Source organism: Cyanistes caeruleus, chromosome 20 (genome assembly GCF_971803275.1).
Source record: "Cyanistes caeruleus chromosome 20, bCyaCae1.hap1.1, whole genome shotgun sequence".
Lineage (NCBI taxonomy): Eukaryota > Metazoa > Chordata > Aves > Passeriformes > Paridae > Cyanistes > Cyanistes caeruleus.
The window spans coordinates 8,820,298-8,840,924 of NC_141720.1; the positions used below are offsets into that span (position 1 = coordinate 8,820,298).

At 52.9% G+C, this 20,627-nt stretch overlaps 1 protein-coding gene and 1 long non-coding RNA gene across 2 annotated transcripts; one reads left to right on the forward strand and one right to left on the reverse strand.

The window, feature by feature from the left end:
• Nucleotides 1-32: 32 nt before the first annotated feature.
• On the forward strand, nucleotides 33-13,118 carry MRRF (mitochondrial ribosome recycling factor). Its single transcript, XM_086857893.1, has 7 exons — nucleotides 33-118; nucleotides 907-1,106; nucleotides 1,374-1,529; nucleotides 2,760-2,878; nucleotides 5,668-5,759; nucleotides 11,043-11,202; nucleotides 12,626-13,118. Exons 2-7 carry the CDS (start codon nucleotides 932-934, stop codon nucleotides 12,701-12,703), a joined length of 780 nt encoding a protein of 259 aa, XP_086714019.1. The 5' UTR covers nucleotides 33-118; nucleotides 907-931; the 3' UTR covers nucleotides 12,704-13,118.
• Nucleotides 13,119-14,721: 1,603 nt separating this feature from the next.
• On the reverse strand, nucleotides 14,722-16,737 carry LOC111937097 (uncharacterized). Its single transcript, XR_002868419.2, has 3 exons — nucleotides 16,479-16,737; nucleotides 16,262-16,326; nucleotides 14,722-15,630 (listed from the first exon to the last, which is right to left on the reverse strand). It is a non-coding gene; the product is annotated as an uncharacterized LOC111937097 (long non-coding RNA).
• Nucleotides 16,738-20,627: the final 3,890 nt, after the last annotated feature.

Consider the following 20,627-nt stretch of genomic DNA (forward strand, 5'->3'; position numbering starts at 1 on the left):
CGGGGGCCGCGGCCGCTCCGTCCCCGCGCAGGCCTCGCCCCGCCCTCGGCGCCGCTCTGTGACGTCACGCTGCGGCCCGGCCGATGACGTCATCTGGGACGCACAGGGCAGAGCGACGGTGAGCGAGGCGCTGGCGCCCGCCCTCCCCCGCCTTCTTTCCCCTCCCCTTCTCCGCCCCCGGGCCCCGATCCGTGCCACCGATTCCCGATCACCGATTCCCGATCGCCGGTTCCTGATCCCCGCTCCTCGGCCCGGCTTTGCACGGAGCACCGGGACGAGCGGGCCGGGGCGCCCTGAGAAGCGGGAGGGGTGTGGGCGGGTCCAGGGGCGGGGCTACATGAGGGCGGGGTCTGGGTGTGAGGGGCGGAGCCGCGGGGCCGGGGCGCGCATGACCGGGGACGGGGACCGGGGACGGGGACCGGGGACCGGGGACCGGGGACCCGGGACCCGGGACCCGGGACCCCCGGCGCAGGGAGGGACGGTTTCCCCGGGGGCTCCGCCGCCGGCTCCGCGGGGACCGAGACCCGTCTGTGTTGCCGCAGCTCTGAGCGCAGCAGATCCGCAGCTGCTGAAACTCCCCGGAGCCTCGAAGGGCCCCGTCTGGAATAAACCCTGTGAATGCGGGCGTGTTACAGCTCGTGAGACAGAAATTAAAGTTTGATTTAATTTCTGATCTGATGTGCGCACAGCCCGTACCGGCTCCTGTTTGTGCTAGGCACATCTGGGCAGATGCGCAGAGGCCGCGCTGATACCGCGGGCACGGGCTGGCGGCCACCGAGCCCTTGTCGCTGCGCTTGCCCGGTGGTCACTGCAGAGCCCCAGACCTGCTGCCCACATCCCTGAGCTGCCGCCCCGAGGGCCCGAGCTGTTTGCTTTAGCACGCCAAGCTGCCTTTCTCTTCTCCAGGTGCATCAGAGAGGGGCTGTGAGCAATGGCTCTGGCGCTCAGGTGCCTCCGTCCTCTCCCGTCGCTGCTGCAGCGATCCTCCTTTGCCATGGGCAGGGGGCTGCCCCAGGCTCCCAGAGGCTGCCCAGCCCTGCTCCTGGAGGGCTGCAGGCAGTGCGCCCAGCAGATGCTGCTGAGCAGACAGCTAGCTACCAAAAAAGGTAAAAATGGCAGCTTTTTTCACGGTTTTGCAACCTCTCTCTCAGTATTTATATGTACTTATTTATTTTGGCTGATGTGCTCAAGTGGTGAGCTCTTTACTCATTAAAAGATACAGTTAGTTTGGGTTTTTTCAGTTTATCTTAAACTTGATTCTAAATCTGACCTCTAAGTCTGACTGATTCTAAATCAGACTTTAATATCTTCTTTCTACATTCTAACTAGCTTGTCAGATATAGAAACAATTTTTTTTTTTTTGTAATCTGCAGCTAAAGGTAAAGGGCAGAGTCAAGCCAAAGTGAATATCAGTGCTGCCCTAGTTGAGGATATTATCAATTTGGAGCAAACCAATGAAGATATGCAGGCAGTCATAGAAGCTCTGAAAGAAGAATTCAACAGAAATCTCAATGTTAGAACCTCACCAGGTTGGTAACTTCTTTGTGTGGTGCTCTGTAGCCTGTAAAGAAGGATGCAAATCCTAGTAATGGACAACTCAAATTTTTTCAAAATCGATTTTCTTCTCCTGGAGTTACCTGCTGGGCATCCAATTCCTACAGCCCTGACATCCCAGCTAGAGGCTTTCTTCACCCTGAGCTTGACCAGGAAGGATCCATTTTTGTTAATAGCTTCCTGGAAATAGCTTTTTTAAGTGGGAGATGTCAAAAGCGTCTAACTGAACTGTTTGCAGATGTGATGGAGAAGCAGGTTGTCAGCTAATGGTGCAGTAGGGCAGGAAAAATCCAATTGCCATTAAATTAGCCTTTTGGAAATTGCCATTGGGCTGGTGTCTGGCATACACAAACTTTTTTCTGCTGTGCTTCTTTTTGGGTAGTAACCTGTACAAACCTCCTTCATTTTATGGACTTTGTGTTTTAGGAAGAAATGTGAATATATTTGACTGAGCTACAGTTACTATAACAGTCTGAACACATGCATTTGTAAGTGTATCAAGTTTCAGGGATAAAATTTAACATTAAACAATGACCAAATTTGAATCATTCACCACCCCAGCTCTGGCAGGGGCACTTCTGTCTTTAATGGAGCTGGAAAGCATAGTTCAGTCTCTTAACTATTTATTTTAACCATAGGTATTTTTTTTAATTGCACTGATAAAGTACCTCCTGTCCCATGTGCCTTTTGGCCTGTTAACATTTTGCAGCAGAAAATAGAGAGCAGATTAAGAGTAGCTCAGGGAGAAACTGAATACTTTAAATTAGGCAGTGTACAACACCCCTCTGGGGACCTGGAAAAAAAAGAAAGAGGGGTTTACAGCACTGCTAAGTTAAAGACAATATTTGTCTTGATCTTTATAGCACCATTTTGATTTTCTTTAAGTTGTAAGAATTAAAAAATAACCATTTCCCTTTAATTCTTAACAATCCTGCTTGGTTTTCCAATTCTAGTTGCAAAAACAAACAAAGAGTTTTGTTCATGTTTTTGTGCTTTAGAGCAGCTTTGAAATATTTAACTTGTGAATACACAGGGGATGCCTGAACACAAACAGCACCTGAAGTCTGAATAAACACCGTTTTTTCCTTTGTAACCTCTGTATTTTGCATGGCAGGGGGGCAGTGGGACAGTGTGGACACATTTTTCTTCAGCATCACTGCACAATGTTTTATCACCCTGAAGCTCTCTGTGTTTGGTTCTTTGAGGGGCCCTGGATCACATAACTGTGATGACAAAGGATGGGAAGTTTCCGCTGAACCAGCTGGGGCAGATCTCACAGAAGTCACCGCAGCTCATGATAGTGAACATGACCAGTTTTCCAGAGGTGAGGACACATTGGGAGGGGAGCTATTTGCCACGGGAACAAACAGGTTGATGCAGAGCAAAGGAGCATTTAGACAGAATCAGTCAAACGTGGCAGGGCTGCGGGCTGGGGCTGGGCTGTGTCACTTTGTGCTGATACAGAGCAGAAGAGGCATTTTGCTGCTGACAGCAACTCCCCAGCCCCACGTGGCCCCCAGAGCAGCTCACCTGCAGCAGCACCAGGTCAAAGGAGAGTTACTGAGTGCTGTGGTTGCTCAGGGTTGTATCCAAGGAGTGCCACAGTTACAGGGCTTTGCTTTGTGGGCGCTTCCCCCTCATCTGAATCTGCAGAACAACAGGGAGCATCGTGGACCATGTGCCTGGATTCACTCTGTCCTTCCAGCCCTCCCCATTTCCCATGCATTTATGAGAAGCCTGAGCACACACACTCGCCTGAAGTGCACACATGGCTGCAGTGCTGTATCAGCCCCGTGGTATTCATTTCAGTTCCTTGTCAAGACGTGGCCATGCATAGAACCAGACATGAGGTTGGAATTTGTGCTGGGGACTTCATCAGACACCTCTGAAACATGCTTATGTATTACCTGGGCTGGGGATACCAAGAGTTCATGAGAGATGCTGCTGGTGGAGCCTGTGACCTTCTGAACAGCTTCCCTGGTGGGACTGAGCTGGCTTGTGCTAAGTGCTGTCACAGAGCTCAGCTTGGGCACTGCTGAGCTTGGCCAGCTCCTCCCTTGGCAGCACTTTCAGGTCAGAACCCGAATTAGGGGCTCTGATTTATCTTCTGTGAGAGACAAGTTATTTTAATTTTCTGCAGGAGCCTTAGACCTGCCCCTGAATGAGGCAGCAAATCCAAATCCCAGCTCAGGATCAAGCCCTTGTGGTGCCCTGCAGCAGGTTCCTCTGACAGAGCCGGGCACAGGGGAGCAGGAGTGAGCGCAAGGTTAACAATTCATCCCACTCCAGGGCTGGAGCTTTGCCAGGGCTTATCTCTATTTATTTTGCAAAGGCTTTCCCCAATTAATTAAGTCAGCAAAGTCTCAGAGGAGGTCAGTGTAAGGCACTTGATGCCTAAGTGTTTCTTAGAGTGTAGGCTGTGTGTATAAAGGCTCTGAAGAACAGAGGCCCCTCATCAGCGAGGTCCCACAGAGTGTCAGCGCTGAGAGGGACAGGGAAGTCCCTCCATGGTTTGTCCCATGGCCAGGCAGGAGCTCAGGCTGAGAAATGGGCATGTGAGAAATTAAATATCCTCTATTTAGCATTGCCTACCTTTGCTTCCTATGCTAAAGGACCACTTGAACCATTTCTCTCACTACAATTGCTTTACACCCATACCTTTTTTTGTGATAGATGGAACTAAAACCACTAGAGACACAATCACTTGATGTCATTATTTACAGCATGCAGTCAGTGGATCATGACATAGAGAAGCAAATAGAATTGCCTAAAGAGTCTGACAAATAAAATATTCATATAAAAGAACTTGCAGAGCCAGAGTCTGTTTTCCCAAGAGTTACAAAACCAAACAATGTTGTTTTTTTAAAGATAGTTATTTTTTTCACAGGCTACAGGAGGATGGGGGAAATATTGTAATATTTTTCCTTCTCTCATTATTCTCCTCTACTTCTATCGCCTCCAATATCTATGTTAAACAACACAGTTTTTATTGAGCATTTATTTCCTGCAGAACAGGCGCTGTCCGTGGAATAACACATTGACATTCCTAATGTGCTGAGATCATTTTGGTTGCATTTTCTCTGCCCTTGTAGTTTCAGGGGACAGCAGTTGTCTCCTGCAGGATATGAGCAGAGCATTCATTTACTTCAGTGATGTCACACATGAGGGACCTGAACAAATCTGCAGAGCTTTAGGTTGTGCCTCAGTTGGCAAAAGCTGAGCTTTATAAATACAGTCTGAGCTACATAAATACTGCAGCAGCCTGGAGCTAAAGTTAATGATGGCAAAGACTATCAGAAATAGCATCGTGCCTTGTAGGAAATGTGAGTGCCACAGGAAAAGAGACTCCTGGGGCTTGTCAGAGTCAAGAATGAAGTGACCTGGCAGAGCCCTGTGGGTGTTCTTGGCCAAACTCTGCTCTGACCCCAAAGCCTGACACTCTGTAAAGGTGCACCCACACATTGTGATGGGGGGTGAAGCTTTTTAATCACCTTGCAGTCACCAAGCAAACCTGCCACCCCACCTTCCAAGCAGAGCAGAGTATCAGCCAGCGGTGGGGGAGTTTTGAGAAGTTAATCCTCACTAATAAGCTGTCAAATAAACAGAGCTGGGCATGAGCACTGGTTCTCAGCCATCTGCTACTGCCCTGCTGTCCTGTGGTCAGGTTGTAGTGCTGAAGTGGTTAAGTTCATTAAGGTTTCAGAATTGGCACTGGGTGATTTCTAGGGGGAAACATTCAACTGGAATTTTTAAATGCTCAGAATCTTTCATCTCCTTTGCCACAGTCAGACCCTGCCTTGGGAATTTATTGCGGTTTCACTCTGCGTTGCCTCAAACCATTCAAATAGTTTCAAAGAAGCAAAACAGTTTTCTTTTGTTGTTGCTTCCCTTCCCCTCTCCTCCCTCCGTGCCCCCCTACCCCAATACGAGCGGCCGTAGTTTCCCATTCGGTTTGATCAAAGCTCTCTGCACCAATGTAACTTCCTGATCTTACTGGTAACAGAAGTAAATGTTTCCATGTTCCATGGAGATGGATTGCCAGCTATTGACAGAGTTCTGGCATATGGGAATGATTATTTCCTAATTCCCTTTACCTTTTGATGTGTTTTACAGAGCACAGCTGCAGCTGCAAAGGCTATAAGGGAGAGTGGCATGAACCTGAGCCCAGAGGTGGATGGGACGGTGATTCGGGTGCCAGTTCCCAAGTGAGTATCAATGCCTGAGCTCATCATCGAGCAGGATAACACAGAGCATTGCAGTGAGTGCCCTTCAGAGGGTAAACATGTATGATTGCTTGTTTGTTGCCCCATGCAGCTGCTTTGCAAAGAGCTGTAGTTTGGGTTTGGGAAAAAATCTGAGCTCTTAGAAGCATCTTTTGGAACCTCTTTGGAGTGTCTGAGCTCAAAGTCACCACATTCTGATGATTTGTCTTATTTTTCATCTTCTCTCTGCAAAGGAAGCTTGGTCCTAGCTGGCTGCAGCACTTTGAAAGAGAGAGGCAAAGGCTTTTGTATTTTTGTATTGCTTTAATTCAGGGGCTGATATTTTCTGCCCTGCTCTAAATTCCTGCCATTACACCAGCACAGGACAGCAGTGTTGAGCCAGTAGTTTTAGGTGAGAGTAGCACCTTGCTGCAGAGAGCACTAAAAGGAACTGTGAGAGGAAGGAAATTCATAGCTTTGACAGAAAAATGTGCTCACTCTTTGGTGTAATACACAGTGTGTAACTGGTGGCTGTATGGAAAATCGGGCATAGGGCTGGAAAAGCAGGTTACCCCTGGGCAAGGGCTGAGCATCACTTCCCTCAGCCAACACAAGTATCTCCCAGACCCTGGACAAGGCAGGAGGTGTATCCATGTTCAGTTTGGATCAGGAGAAGCAATCCTGGCTCTGCCTGGGATTGGGGACCGGTCCATTCAGATGGAATCAGAGACCTCCCATCAGCTCCACCCGCTGACACACACACAACCTGTCACAGGGCTTCGTGGCACAAGGAAAATTCCTGAGCTCCTGTGGGTGCTCAGACCTTATGGAGCATCTGAATACCCCGGGCAGGTGTGGCTGGGCACGGTTTCACCATGGTAGAGACAAACAGCTCCCACACAGGGCATGCACAAATCCCTGGCACGTGCACTGCCTTGCACAGGCAGGTGACTCCTTGGTAGAGATGAACCAGGTAATTCTTGTGCTGTAAATCTCCTTTAAAAAATCTGTGGAATTTTACCCAGCATTTTGATCAGAGAAGTCTAATTGCAGCTTTCCGTTGCTGTCAGTGAGAGGGAATGACATTATCATTCTATTTGCTGATTTTCCTTCCCTGTGCTCCCTGCCCTTCCCCCATTCCTCAGGAGAGGAGGCAGAGGAGGAGGAGGGCACCATTATCTTCATAATTGCTGAGGCTCCCGGGTTGCTGCACAGTGGTTTGATTGTTAATGGGCACTTGGGTCATCCTTGAATATGAATTGCAGGGGAGGAAACTCCAAAACTGCGAATCCCAAGCTTTAACAAAATACTGTGTTTTTAAACAAATGTGTACGGTCTGTCACTATCTTTGGCAGTGCTGCAGAGTGAAAACAAGGCTTCTCCTCCCAGGGAAGCTCTGCCTCCTGTGCTCCTGTGTTCCTCTCCTGTGTCAGGATTGCAGCCCTTGGTCCCTTCCTGGCTGCTTGGGAAGTCCTGAGTTAAGGATTTGGGCTTGGGAGCTGTGCCCTGTGGGTCTGGCACCCATTTGCTCTCTAGCTCCATGTCTGGGGTTGTGGGAGTTTCAGCCACTTACCAAAAAGAAAAACAGTTCCAGCCTTTTAAAACCCCACAATGAAAAAGGCAGGGTAGAAATTTTCATATCCCTCATTTACTTTTACAGATTTTTAAAAAGTTTTGTGTTATTTCCAGCAGTTCACGAAAGAATACAGAGAGATGCAGTGAAATTGCAGAATTATATCAAGTGTGCAAAATAAGCAACAAATCAGAAGAAATTAAGAGACAATATTAATATTGGTTCTGCAGACTTTGGTTCTTTCATGAAGGGAAGCCCAGTAAAAATAGAACCAAATCCAAATTGTCCTTACCTGTTATAACCACTCTTCACTGTGGCCACTGGACACACATGTGTCATATTTTGCCTTGTGCAGGTCCAGCTGTGCTCCAGAGTGTTTCAACAGAGCATTTAGAAATGGAGCTTGCTTTTCAGTATTTATTCTATCAGTTTAGTTTTTTGCAGTGCAGTTTTAACAGAAAAAATACACTCGTCTCATTGGTGTTTACTTCTGCTGCCTGCCAGGATCCCTCTGCTCCCCAAGGCATTCTCTTGTTTGTGTGGCTAGCACTGCATAGGCAATATTTATTTGTATAAAAAGTAGCCTCTGAGGGTTTAAAAATAAAAATTAAAAGAAAAAAAAAAGAAAAAAACCATCCATGGGAACGTTTGTATTGGTTGATCTCTTGGCCGAATTTGACCTGACCTTGTGACTTTTATGGTATTGCCTCATTTTTAGATTCATCTTTTTTGGACCTATTGTGTTACACTGGATATTGTTTGTAAATCAGTAATATTTTTACACATGCTTTACTGAAAGCCAGATGACTCATTTGAAAGTTTAATGACTCATTGTGAGCCTTTTTTTTTCCCCTCTACCCTTTAAGAAGTAAGCAAAGATACCTACTATGAGGAGAAAGGACCAAAAAACATCTCTTGAAAACACCCCAAAGCTGTTCTGAGCTGCTCCTGCTCATCATCAGGAGCCTCTCGCTGTGTTTTATTGAGCAATAAATGCTGCACCCTGTGTTTATCTGCAATTATGAATGCAGAGTGTTTAGTTTAGCCTGCTTTCCTCTAACTGATCCCTCTCCTTCAGAGGAAATTCCTGGTGTTGGAGGTACAGAAATCCCAGAGAAATGTCTTGAGCTGAGCCGGGTCCCCTCTCTGCCACACGCAGGGGTGGGACACTGAGGGCTGCAGTGCTCAAACCCTGGGGCTGGGGGAGGCAGAAAAAGGGATGTTCCTCAGAAAAAAAGATGTGAGCCCCCTGACTTGTCACTCACCAGGTTTGCCCTGGTCCGGGCAGGACAAGGCTGTCCCTGGGGGACTGGCAGGGACTGACCCTGCTGCTCTGTGGGAGCATTGTCCTCATTCCCCATCTGACCCCCTTTCCCCAAGTTCATTCACACTTTGTTTTGGCTTTAAGAGGGGGTAGGGACAATGGTTACTAGACAGAAAAGAAAACATACCTAAGAACAGCTTAAAAGTCCCAGATCTCGGGGCAGGATTAAAACAACTGTCCTTAGAAACCTCGGGCCTGGCTCGTGTTGATGGATTCCTTAACCAGAAACAGCATCTGCTTGGAAAAGTGTCTGTTTCTGGCATTATTGGTAGCATTGCTGAGAATTTACACACGGTCTGGCTGGAACATAAAACCCGCTGAGAAACTCCCCGGCACTGCGCGGTGATAAAAAGAAATTGGTGTTAATAAAGACAGACAAGGAGGCATGAAAGCTGTGACCCAGTGCCAAGAAGCAGAGGAAATCTGGCAGCGCTGCATAAACAAAAACATTTCCTTCAAGGCTCGGCAGCCCCGGGCAGGCGAGCGATACCCTCGGCACAGCTCGGAACGCCGAGCTCAGGTCTGCAGCTGAGCAGCTCCCTCCCACCCAGCAGGAGATGGCAGAGATTCCCAGCTCCCTCCTGAGCAGCCAGGATTGACTCCTCGCTTCCCCCCCAAAAGCTGCCTGAGAATGTGGCCTCAGGCAGAGAGGTCTGTGTGCCTGGGAGCTGCCTTTGGGGGTTCCAGATGTGCTGTGGGGCTGTGCCTGGGCAGGCTGGATGTGAGGAGCCCCAGAGGCACCAATGATCCCCATCGATGAGGGGAACCTCAAGGATCTCTGCTCCCTCCTGGACAGGCATTTGGGCCAGGCTCCTGCCACATGTGGTGAGTTAGGCAGGGAAAGGTTCTTCCCGCAGAGGGTGGTGGGGCACTGCCCAGGCTCCCCAGGGAATGGGCACAGCCCCAGGGCTGCCAGAGCTCCAGGAGCCTTTGGACAGTGCTCTCAGGTGCTGGGTGGGATTTTGAGGCTGTCCTGTGCAGGGCCAGGAGTTGGACTCTTCCAGCTCAGGGTACTCTGAGATTCCTTGTGACATTCCTGGCCAACTCCCTTGGCAGGGCGGGGACTGGGGTGCCCGGGCTGCTCTCTGGGTCTGCCAGCTTTCCTGGCAATCCTGAATTCCTGTAAGTCCTAACTGGTTCTGGGAAACCTCTTCCCTCTGGCTCTGTGAGATGGGGATGACTGCCAGAGACCTGGCTGTGGGCAGGGGCTGAGGGTGCCCCCGAGCCCCCAGAGCCCCCCGTAACCCACACCCAGGGGCTCTCACCCTACATTTCCTGAGCTCTCTGTGGAAAGAGTCCTGGCCCCAGGGTTTTGGTGACACAGGCTGCTGCAGCCAATTTCTAAATACTCCTGTGAAATGTTTATTTTGCAGTATCACCCCCACACATTCTCCTGCTAGTGAGTCTCAGGGAGAGCACTGGGGTTTCTCCTTCTCCAGGCAGCCTGGAAACTCCAAGAGCTATGAAAATAATTAAAATATTATTGTTAAGCACTAGCAGTTGACAGTGGTCAGCTGTAGGTGCTGCAGCATTATCTGAGCTGAGGGGACACATCAGCCATTCCTGAGCCTTTTTGATGGCCAGACCCCCTCATCAGCAGTTTTTAGTTTGGGATTGAAAGTTGAACATTTTTTTGTGACACTACAGCAGTAACTGGCCCCACATCACGGGGAAGGTTCACTGGAAGTTCTCCTGGGCTCAGTTACCTGTGGCTTACCATGTCCAGCAGCATCCTCTTGTCAACCCAGGTGTTCATATCATCCTGATGGGAAATCCTGGTCATGGTGAGCTGGAATAAGATTAAGTGAAAGAGAAGCTCCTTGGCTTCCAGGTACATCATTCAGGGAGGCAAATCCAAGTTTCAGGAGCAGACATTTCCTCCTGGCTTTGCAGTTTGGTGCTTTTTAGGATGACACTTTTCAGTTCCATCTTTCAAGTCTGGAGCTGGATTTTTCCTCTTTCCCACACATGCTTTGGCAGTAGGAAGTAAGGAAAGTCTGAGCATTTCAGGATGACTTTCAGGCACTGCAGAAACAACTGTAAGGCAAGATTCAGTCCAAGATCCCCAGCTTAGGGCTGGGCTGGAAATTTTCCATTCTAGGCTCAAGACTTGCTTCCCTGGGATGCTGTGCAGAGCTGGCAGATTTTCTCAGGTGGACCAAAGCAGAATAAAAACATGCCCTGAGCTGTTCAGTCCCTCTGCCCTCTGTCTCTCCACACAGAGCCAGCTCCATCTAAACCCAGCAGCTTTTGTGTGTCCCTGGGCAGAGCAGCACCAGTTGGAGAGGATCACTCATTTACCCAGAGTCCTTCACAGAAAATGAATCTGGCTGTGCTACACATGACACTGCTTTTCCTTTCAGTGTTTTTCCTCTCCTCTCTCTCCTAGGGTCACAAGAGAGCACAGGGAGAGCCTGGCCAAGCTGGCCAAGCAGTCCACCAACAAGTCCAAAGAGGCTCTGAGAAAGGTGAGAAGCAAAAGCATCACCCAGGTAAAGAAGTTCAAGAACAAAGTGTCAGAAGATACCATCTGGCTGCTAGAAAAGCAGGTAATTTTTCTTTCCTTCTGCCATATGATGGTGTCCCACAGCTGAGTGGTTTCTCCCAGCCCTTGCTGACAAATCCTCAGCACTGAGAACCTGGCAGGGCAATGGACAGCCCTGGGCTGAATTTTTGGAGCTGGCAATGGCATTTGTATCTGCTTTTTCTTTGTGAGATTTGGGGCTTCAATCTCAAAGCCAGATTGAGAATAGGAACCACTGTAAACTGACACAGGGAAAGAGAATTCCCCAAAAGCTTTCATACTATGAGGGATTGTTGCACAAACCAGCAGAATTTAGTGAGTGAAACAATCCACAAACATGGCTATACCACCACTCATGCTGTGCCTGGTCACTGCAGATATGTTAATGAGCATTGCTCCAGTTGCCATTAATGAAAGTCTTGCAAGATTATCTCTGTTCACAGTTTTTGGCTCCAGTTCAGGAAAATACTTAAGCACATGCCTAATTCCCTGAGAGCAGATGTCACTAAAGTCAATTACTTGGGCATAAACTCAGGCACAAGCCTAAGTGTTCTGCTGAATTGATGCCTCTGAAGGCAGGCCATTACTTCTTAGCTGTTTGTATATTAACAGCTAAAGTTAGATACATTGCAAATGCTCTGGGACAGTTCTCTGTGTGCTCACAAAAATAAACATCGATATACAGAGCGTTTGTGCAAGCAGGAAAAATGGCCATGCCATTGTAACCGAATCCTGGCGGGAAGCAGCTCTCCCAGAGCACACAGATGGTTTTCTGCATTGGTAGAGGTAACATCTCCAGTGGAATTTTTTTCTTGTACCCAAATTTTTCGTTAGGAGCAAAGGTCACTGTCAGACCTTGCAGATCTTAATCCTGTGAAACCAGTGCACAACACCCGGAGTGCTCCAGTCTGTACCTGCCTGAATGTTTTCATCCCTTTTGTACCCTGGCTGTGTCCATCTCTTCTTACCAAGAGAGCTGATCCCTGGGCAGGGCTTGAGCAATCACCATTTTATTTCTTTTTACAAGAGATAAACAGACTGTTACGTGCTGTGTGAATTCCTGGCACGTGCACAGGACCTGTGTGTTCCGACAGTGCTGCCAGAGGTAACAGCCTCTCTTCCCTGGTGCCAGCACCAGCAGGTCTCTGGCTCTGCCCTGAGTCTCTCTGTTAAACCTGACCTGACCTGTGCAGCCCAGCCAGGAGTTTTGTGGGCATCTCTTTTCAGAGCCTTTGGTCAGTCCCTGCTCTCACAGTCCGGGTGCCACACTGGCATGGATTCCCTGAGGGCTGGTGGCAGCCCCCAGGAAGAGCCAGTTACTGCCCCACTGCTCTTGGGGTTTTATGGGCACCATAACCTTTGTTCCAAAGGGTGATTTGATCACTCCTTTCCCTTTGAACTGTGGCATCATCTCACACAGAGCTCTGATTTCTACTGTCTTGCCACAGATCCAGCAAATGGCAGATGAGGCTGCCACTGAGATGGACAAGCTGCTGGCAGTGAAGACCAAGGAGCTGCTTGGATAAACACCATCCCAATGGCCACACTCCTCCCCCTGGAGCAGGAATGAGCTGCCACATTCCCCAGCACCCAGCCCTGCCCGGGGGCAGCAGCCTCAGGGATGGGCAGGGTCAGCTCTGTGCCTGGGCTGCTCCTGCTGCCTACTCTGGGGTGTGATGAAGGGAGGGGGGAGCTCTCCTTGCTGTCCTTTATCCAGGTGGGAACAGAATTGGATGAACTGAGATCAAAAATAAAATATCAGGAAGGAGAACTGGAAACTGCTGGAAGCACAGTGGAAGAACTGCCCTGCTCACTTTGTGCCCCGTCTTTGCACCGTCAGACCACCCACAAGAGGAACCTGCCTGTCCTGCTGCAAACCTCAGCATTTATTTTTGCTTGAAATAAAGCCAGAATGAGGTGTGGAGCAGCAACCTCACGACAGACAGGTCCTGGGTGTTCCCTCGGCTTCACGTGTTCCAAAGCAAGCATTTGCCCTGTGCCATGGCTGTCACTGCCAGCAGAGTGGGCAGGGACAAGGGAGCTCAGCACAGGGTGGGCAGGGGCTCTGTGAGGAGAGAACTGAAAGCAGTGCTGTCAGCACGGCTGCTTTAGCCAGGATGAGAAGACCTAAAACCAACACAGGAACTTCCCAAAAGCAGCATCTGCCTCCCCAGCCATTTACAAACACCTGGGAGCCTCTGGCACCACGGCTCAGGGTTGGAGGAGGTACAAACAGAGCAGGTCCTGAGCACATGACGGAGCTCAGCCCCTCACTGTGAGCAGGTACTTCCCAGGACAGAGACAGCCTCGGTGGCAGGAGCAGGAAGGTGCTGGCAGCCCCCCAGCCCTGCTCCCAAGGCATTTGGGTTCAAAGAGCACCAAGTGCTCTGCACTCCTTAAATAAACAACTCCCCAAAAGTTAGTTTGTGTGCCACAGGGAGGGGGAGGAGGATGAAGGATTTGCTCTGCTAGGGCCCCACATGTCAACAATTTCTCTGCTTTGTGTATTTTGGCCAAAGCCCTTACCATGATAAATGAATAAAGGAAGATGGCGAGTCCAGGGCGGTTCCACAGCTCGGGAAATTGCTTTCAGCCGATTACTGGATTTCTTCTGACATTTATCAACTGGGGGTTTTTTTTGGTTGTTTTTTTTTTTTTGCCATTGTTGCAGCCTCAGCATCCCCACAGCAGCCTGGGCTGGAAGAGTTTCCCTGGTATCTGCCCAGGAGCAGCAGCTGCTGGGCTGGGAACTCCACAAAGCCAGGGCAGGTGGAGAACTGCTGCTGCTGCTATGGAGGCCTCTCCAGCCTTTTCCCATTCTCCAAGCCCTTGGGATGGAGGCAGTGGGCTGGTGGAGGCAGGCAGTGGAGCTAGAGGGGGTCATACACAGGGGAATTTCCCAAAAATTTACCACTACACGAGGAATAAAACCTGTGGTAAAACGACCCTGGGGCTGGGCTGGGGACAGAGCTGCTGGATGGTTGGGGAGCCCATTTACCTGCATCCCCCTGTCACCCCTGTGCCCTGGAGCAGCTCCAGGGCCCACAGAAACTGCTCTCAGCCCTGGTGCCACCAAAGCAGGGCAGATGGATGTGAGCCTGGGGAGCTGTGCCCCCACAGTCCATCCTGCCCTCTGTGGGACAAGCAGAAAAAAAATCAGATCCCCAGCAGCTCCCAGTCACACAGAAGCACCCAGGAAAAGAAAGGATGGGCACTCACCACCGGCTGGCTCACAGGGCGGCCCTGGAGAGGTCCCACTTTCCCTTTGCAGCACAAATCACCTGCTGCTCCACATCAGGAGCTGCAGCACAAGGTCTGCCTGCTCCAAACACTCCTCCACTGGCACCAGCAGGAGCCTCTCACTTGGTTCCAGCCTGGATTGCACCCAGAGCTGATAAGAAGCTGCAGCTGATGCTGTTGGCGGGTGGGAAGGGAGCTCCAGCTGTGCCAAATAACCCAGGAGGGGAAGGGAGCGGGCCAGAAAGTGGCTGGGCTGCTTTAATGTGGCTCAGTGTCAGTGATGCCACATCAGCCCCAAATGGCAGCCTTGGCAGGGCAGAGGGTAAGGGAGGGCCCTGGCCAGACCCTCTGCTGTGCCCTGGGCTGTCCACACCCCTCTGCCCTCGCAGGGACCCCTCTCCCAACAGCTCCTGCCAGCCTGGGGGCCTGGCAGGTTCCACCTGGTGGGCACTGCTGTGGCCTGGAGGTCCCCAAGGGGTCACACTCCCAACACGAGGAATGCACTGTGCACATCCCTGCTCAGGACAGAGCTGTGCCCTTCCCAGGCTGCCCAAAGCCACTCTTAGCCCCAGCAGGAGGTTCCAATGCTCCAAGCAGCTGGACAGCACCAGGGCAGGCACCAGGCTCCTGGAGCGAGCCCCGTGGCCGCAGGGACACGCCAAACAGAGGCAACGGGAAGGAAAAACTCCAAGGAAGCTGGAAGCTCTCGACATAGTTAAAAAACAACATTGCTCTTCAAAATAGATGTGATTGCGCTCCTTGTGAGTCATCGAGCAGAGACACCAAGATTGCTTTGTGCCAGGGACGAGCCGGGCGCTGATTGTGCCGCCCGGATTTGTATCCAACAGACCCTGGATGGCATGTCAGAGTTTACAGCGCGCATACATTTTCAACAGTGAGCTTTGCAAAATGTATCAATGTAATCTCTGCCTCCTATATTCCGTGTTGATTAGACACGATTTCTGGCTGGATTTTCAGAAAGCTCAAGTGCTTTTTTAATCACTACAGAAGCTCATTATTGCTTTCCAGTGACTCTTATGTCCTTCACTTCTCCTTTCAGATTAGAGTCTATAGTCAGATGAATATTGGATGATTTCATTACATACAAATGCAATCAACAGTTTTGCATAAATTTCTCCTCTTTTCTTGAGTTTCAATTGACCTCAGCACCCGTGGAGGCAGGCGCAATACACATGTAAATGAGCTGGCGTTGCTGCAAAGACACGGATTCGAGAAACAAGATAAACTGTCAGATAATATTCAGGATTTTTAAGAGATCAAAAAATACTTCCTCGTTCAGCCCAGCCGTAAAAATGGCACCTTCAGCTGCTGGGGAATTTGCTTTTGTTTTGCTCGTGTCTAGCTGTGGACAAAGAGCAGGAGTGGCAGCAGTGGCCAGGCGAGGGGCTGAGCGGAGCCGGGCTGGCCGGCAGCGCTGCCGTGGGGTGGCCGTGGGGTGCAGGGGGTGCTGGCACAAGTCCCTGCCACAGGGAAGCTGCTGATGGAGTCTTGTGCCCCCAGCACACTGGGGAGGTGCCCAGTGCCTGCTGCAGAGCCAGGTTTGGTGGTACCGGTGCCATCCCCATTCCTGCCCCGGCGGGACCAGCCCAGGGATGCTGAGTTTGGAGCCCTCCCAGCACAGGGTGCAGGGCTGGGCCAGGGGCTGCCCTCCTCACCCTGTGCTACCACACACAGGGGAACCTCCCGGTCCAAATATATTTAAGCTACCACTCCACACGAACAATCAGGGCTAATTTTAAAAACCTGTAATTAAAAATAAAGGACCTCTTGGTAGAGAAGTCGGGGTAAACTGTCAGCGGTTACTTTAGATGTGAAGCCCTTACCTTTAAAAGAATCATTTTTGTGCTAATGTGAGCAATCCAGCACTCCCACACTCGCCTTCGGGGGCCTGTGGGGAAAGAAACTCGTGGGTTTCTTTTGATACCTTTACTGCTAATCTTCTTAACAGATTTTTAATTAATGGGAACAGAGCACTTTGCAGCCGTGAAATCTATTGGTGTAATTGCCTGGTGGATTAGTCCCATTAACCACACAAATTACCTGTCTCCAGGCCGCCAGCACCACCGGGGAGCTCCCTGCGCTGGACACACTGAGCAGCCCCATTCTGAAGCAATTTTGATAAAATAAACTCTCTAATCAGGTAAATAATTCCATAAGGGAAATTGCTGCCTTCCCGCAGCCCCCCTCCAGCGGGACCTGGCTACTTTCAGGGGAATGCAACACGCCTCCAATTACAGACAAATCTCCAGCTCAGAGACCATTTGGGAGAAGCCCACGGCACACGGGACCCCCTCGAACCACAGCGGCTGAGGAATTAAGGCATTTAAGCTGTCAGCTGGAATCTGGCCCGGCCCCTGATTACCTGGGGGGACGTGCAGCGTATTTAGGTTCGTGTCCATTGTAATTTCCTGACCCCCAGCGTTGATCCCGAATGACTTGTGTCCATGTCAGGTTCCTGCCCGCAGTCCCTCCGACACGTGGCCCCGGGCTCGGGGACAGCGACCTTTGGGCAATTAAGGACATCCAGGCCAGCCCGAGCCTGGAGAAGCGGAACGTGTGCCTGTCCCCAGGAGCCACGGGGTGAGCAGAGCCACCTGTGCCCGTTTCACCGCTGTGCTGGCTGCCATCACCCCCCAGGATGGACACTCGGACCCTTCCCAGCCCTGCCCATGGGTTTCCATGTTCCATTGTGGTTTTGGACCTGAATCTCCCAGAGGCTCCTGCAGTTGTCCTGCTCAGGGCCTGGGGTGGGGATGAGCTGCCCCAGGGGTACCAGGGGCATGGTGGGGAGCAGGGCACCACGGGCCTGGCACAGCCCCACACGTTTCTCAGTGCTGGCTGTGTGCCCAGAGCTCGGGGCTCTGCCAGCCCCTCAGCCAGGACAGCTCCAAAGCTGCTGCACCGGCTGGGACATCCCCCCACCCTCTGCCCAGTGCCAGGGAGCAGCGTCCCTGCTGTGGGACACATGTGTGGGGCCAGCCCCGCAGGGAGTGGCAGCAGGGACACGCTGGTGCCACCGCTGGTGGGAATGGCCGTATGGCCACATGAGGTGGCCTTCAACCATCCCCTGAAGTGCTCGGCTGATCCCAGGGCCGGTCCCTGATCCGGGATAGAGGAGCCCGGAGCGCGGGGGCACAGGGCTGCTCTTCCCCTGCTGCAGAAGGCTGAAACTCTCCCCTTGGCTGCCCCCATCGCTCCTGGCACTGGGAGCAGAGGCTGATCCGTGGGGCCACCCCCAGCAGGAGGGGACGTGAGCGGGCTGCGGCCGGGGCAGAGCCGGGCGGGAGGCTCGGAGCGCAGGAGCCTCCTCGCTGCCGGGGCTGCCCGGGGAACCCTACACCGATGGTAATTGGCATCAGATGCTCCCTGACCTGCCGCATCCACCGGGAAGCTGGAAGCATTTATTTGTCTGAGCCGGCGGCTCTATCTGCGTGCGGGAGGCGTTGGCGGTGGCGGGGCTGGGCTGAGCTGAAGATGATGAATATGATTGCTGAAAGCGCTTTCCTGAGTCCTCCTTTCCTGGGGCTCAGGTTACGAGTTCCCAGACAGCCTGTCCAGCTCCGGCTTTTCAATTCTGATTTGTAGCCCCCCAAACTGTCTGTCAGCTCCCCATGCCGGAGGAAATGCTGGGTTCTCCGCTGCCGTGCCCGGCGGAGCTGGGGAAGGGGCCGCCAGCCCTGTTCGGCCATCGGGGAGGGTTTGGACTCCCGGGCTGCCCCCGCTGCTGCCCTGTGCCCCCACACTCCCCTGAGCCCAGCCAGAGGGGACCGGCAATGTCCCGTGAGGGGTCTCCAGCCACCAGCGCCTGCTGTGCCCTTGTTTCTGTGGCTACTGGGGGCCTTCCCCACGGGGACTTGCCACCGGTCACCTCTTAACCTCACAGCAGAAAAAAGAGGGTGTCAGTTTGTGTGTTCTCGGTCAATCCCCTACAGCCCACGGTCGGTGTTCCCCCCCGAACCACATCCCACAGAGAAGCTGCTCAGGGACCAAGGATTGGGTCAGCCCGGGGATGCTCCTCGGCCATGCAGATCCCCTGGGATCAGAGCGACGCTGTCCTGACAGGTCCGAAACGGGGAGCTGTGGGGTGCCCCTGCCCGGCTGCCCCACAGCTCCGCTCCCTGCGTGAGGCTCAGAGCGGGTGATCTCCCTGAGCTGCTCCTTTGCCGCTTGTGTCACGGCTGTGGGGCCGCAGCACCAGGTGTCCCCACGGCACGGGCGTTCCCACGGCTCCAGCATCCTCGGGAGGACGAGGGGAGCGATTTTGGGCGCTGACCCGCCACAGCTTCTCGTGTCCCGCTCTCCTGTTCCAGCTCCGTTTCGGACTCCGGGGGCGGCACCACCCCAAACACGGGGGATGAGGGGCTCGGGGGACCGAAGGGGAGATGCGAGGCGGCCCAGGGCAGAGCAGCATAGGAGCAGCGATGTTTCGTGCATCCCAGCGCCTCCCAGCGCCTCCCGCCGGCCCCGCCGCGCTGCCATCGGCGGTGTTCTGCTGCCTCCCTACGGAGAAAGCTCCGGCAGCAGCACCGGCCCCGCCGCGGGATGCTCGCAGTGCCGTAACCGGGGCCGTGACCTCTCACCGGTGCCTCAGGCGGGGTTCTTGTGCTTCCCAGCACCGCTCCGAAATTGCCTTCTCCTTCCCGGCCTGCACTGCAGCCGAAGGGCCGCGGCCGTTCCCGTGCCCATCCCGTGGGTCTGGGGCCGGCACATCCCCAGGGCAGCACCCACAGCCCCGGAACAGCCAGGGCCCCAAGGGAGCCGTTTCTCTCCTGAGTTCCCCCGGGCACTGAGGCACACGTGGGATTTGGCAGCACCGCACCAGAGATCTCCCTTCTGCTCCCGAGTGCTGTCGGGGCGTTTGCTGGCCAGAGCCAGTGCCCAGGTTGCCAAGCCTGTGGCAAATCCCCAGATGTGCCCTCCATGCCTCAGGTGGCCCTGGCCTTGCACCACAGCCCCACACAGCGCCCACCCTCCTTCATCCTGGCTGGGGACAGGAACTCATCTGGGCACCCGGGGCTGGCTGCCATCCTGGGACTTGAGGTCAGACATCGTGGGCTGCAGCTCAGAGTCACGGGAGGTCTGTTGGCAGCCAGGGCTGGCACCAGGGAGTTCAGTGCCTGCTGCTTTAGAGTGCTGGAGCGAGGGGTCTGGCTACTCGAGAGACACCAGGAGCAATGGGAATCTGCAGGACACCCTGCAGCCCACAGAGCCGCCTCCCTCACCCAGCAGTACCGGGACAGCCCCTCCATGGCAGCCCCTCGGCAGCCCTGGCGAGACAGCTGGCCCTGGGCTGTTGCAACCGTTTCCGTATTGTGCAAGAGAGAAGTTATTAAAACCTGATGAGAAGGGAAGGAGGCTGCAGTGAGAACGGGAACGCTGCTGGAGCTGGACATCCCCAAGGGCTGCTGGGCTGGCCCGCAGGGGCAGGGGGGTCAGGCTGTGCCAGGTCACACGTGCTGCGGTCAACAGGGTCAGGCATCGCATGCGGGATAGGAGGGGGACAGAGCTGGGGCTGGTGGTGCTGCAAGGGGGAATGGAGGGGCAATACACGCACCCACAGACTGAACCACGGCCTTCCCTGGGGCTGTGACACCCTGGGGAGGCTGGCAGGGGGCAGGAGCAGCCGTGGCCCCGGCACACACTGACTGCACCGACTGCGCACGTACGGCAAAACCTGCCCCAATTCCCTGGGTGAGCTCGGCCGTGGGAGGCAGAGGCAGTGTCCCCACCCTGCGTGAGCACATCGAGAGCCTGCTGAGCTCATGTTTATGTCATGGCTGGTGCATTTTCCTGCTGAAGCTGGATCTGAGGCCCTTGTTCATTTTTGGACACCTGTGAAAGCCACTTGCCCTGTGAGGACACTCCCTCCCTGCTGCTAAAACCCCGCAGAGGAATCAAGCAGGATCCACACAGGAACTGCTCTCCCCCAGCCTGCCAGGCTTCCTGCAGCTCGGCAAAACCCATGATAACCCAGGCCTGAGCTGGGGTCTCTGCCACCCGGACAGCACAGCACAGCACAGCACAGCACAGCACTGCACAGCACAGCACTGCACAGCACAGCACAGCACAGCACTGCACAGCACAGCACAGCACAGCACAGCACTGCACAGCACAGCACTGCACAGCACAGCACAGCACAGCACTGCACAGCACTGCACAGCACAGCACAGCACAGCACAGCATTGCACA

Bases quoted from the DNA above. Each gene is read 5' to 3' on its own strand.
- MRRF (XM_086857893.1), top strand. From the start codon at position 932: ATGGCTCTGGCGCTCAGGTGCCTCCGTCCTCTCCCGTCGCTGCTGCAG. The intron at 1,107-1,373 runs GTAAAAATGGCA...TGTAATCTGCAG, and splicing joins ACAGCTAGCTACCAAAAAAG to CTAAAGGTAAAGGGCAGAGT. The intron at 2,879-5,667 runs GTGAGGACACAT...TGTGTTTTACAG, and splicing joins ACATGACCAGTTTTCCAGAG to AGCACAGCTGCAGCTGCAAA.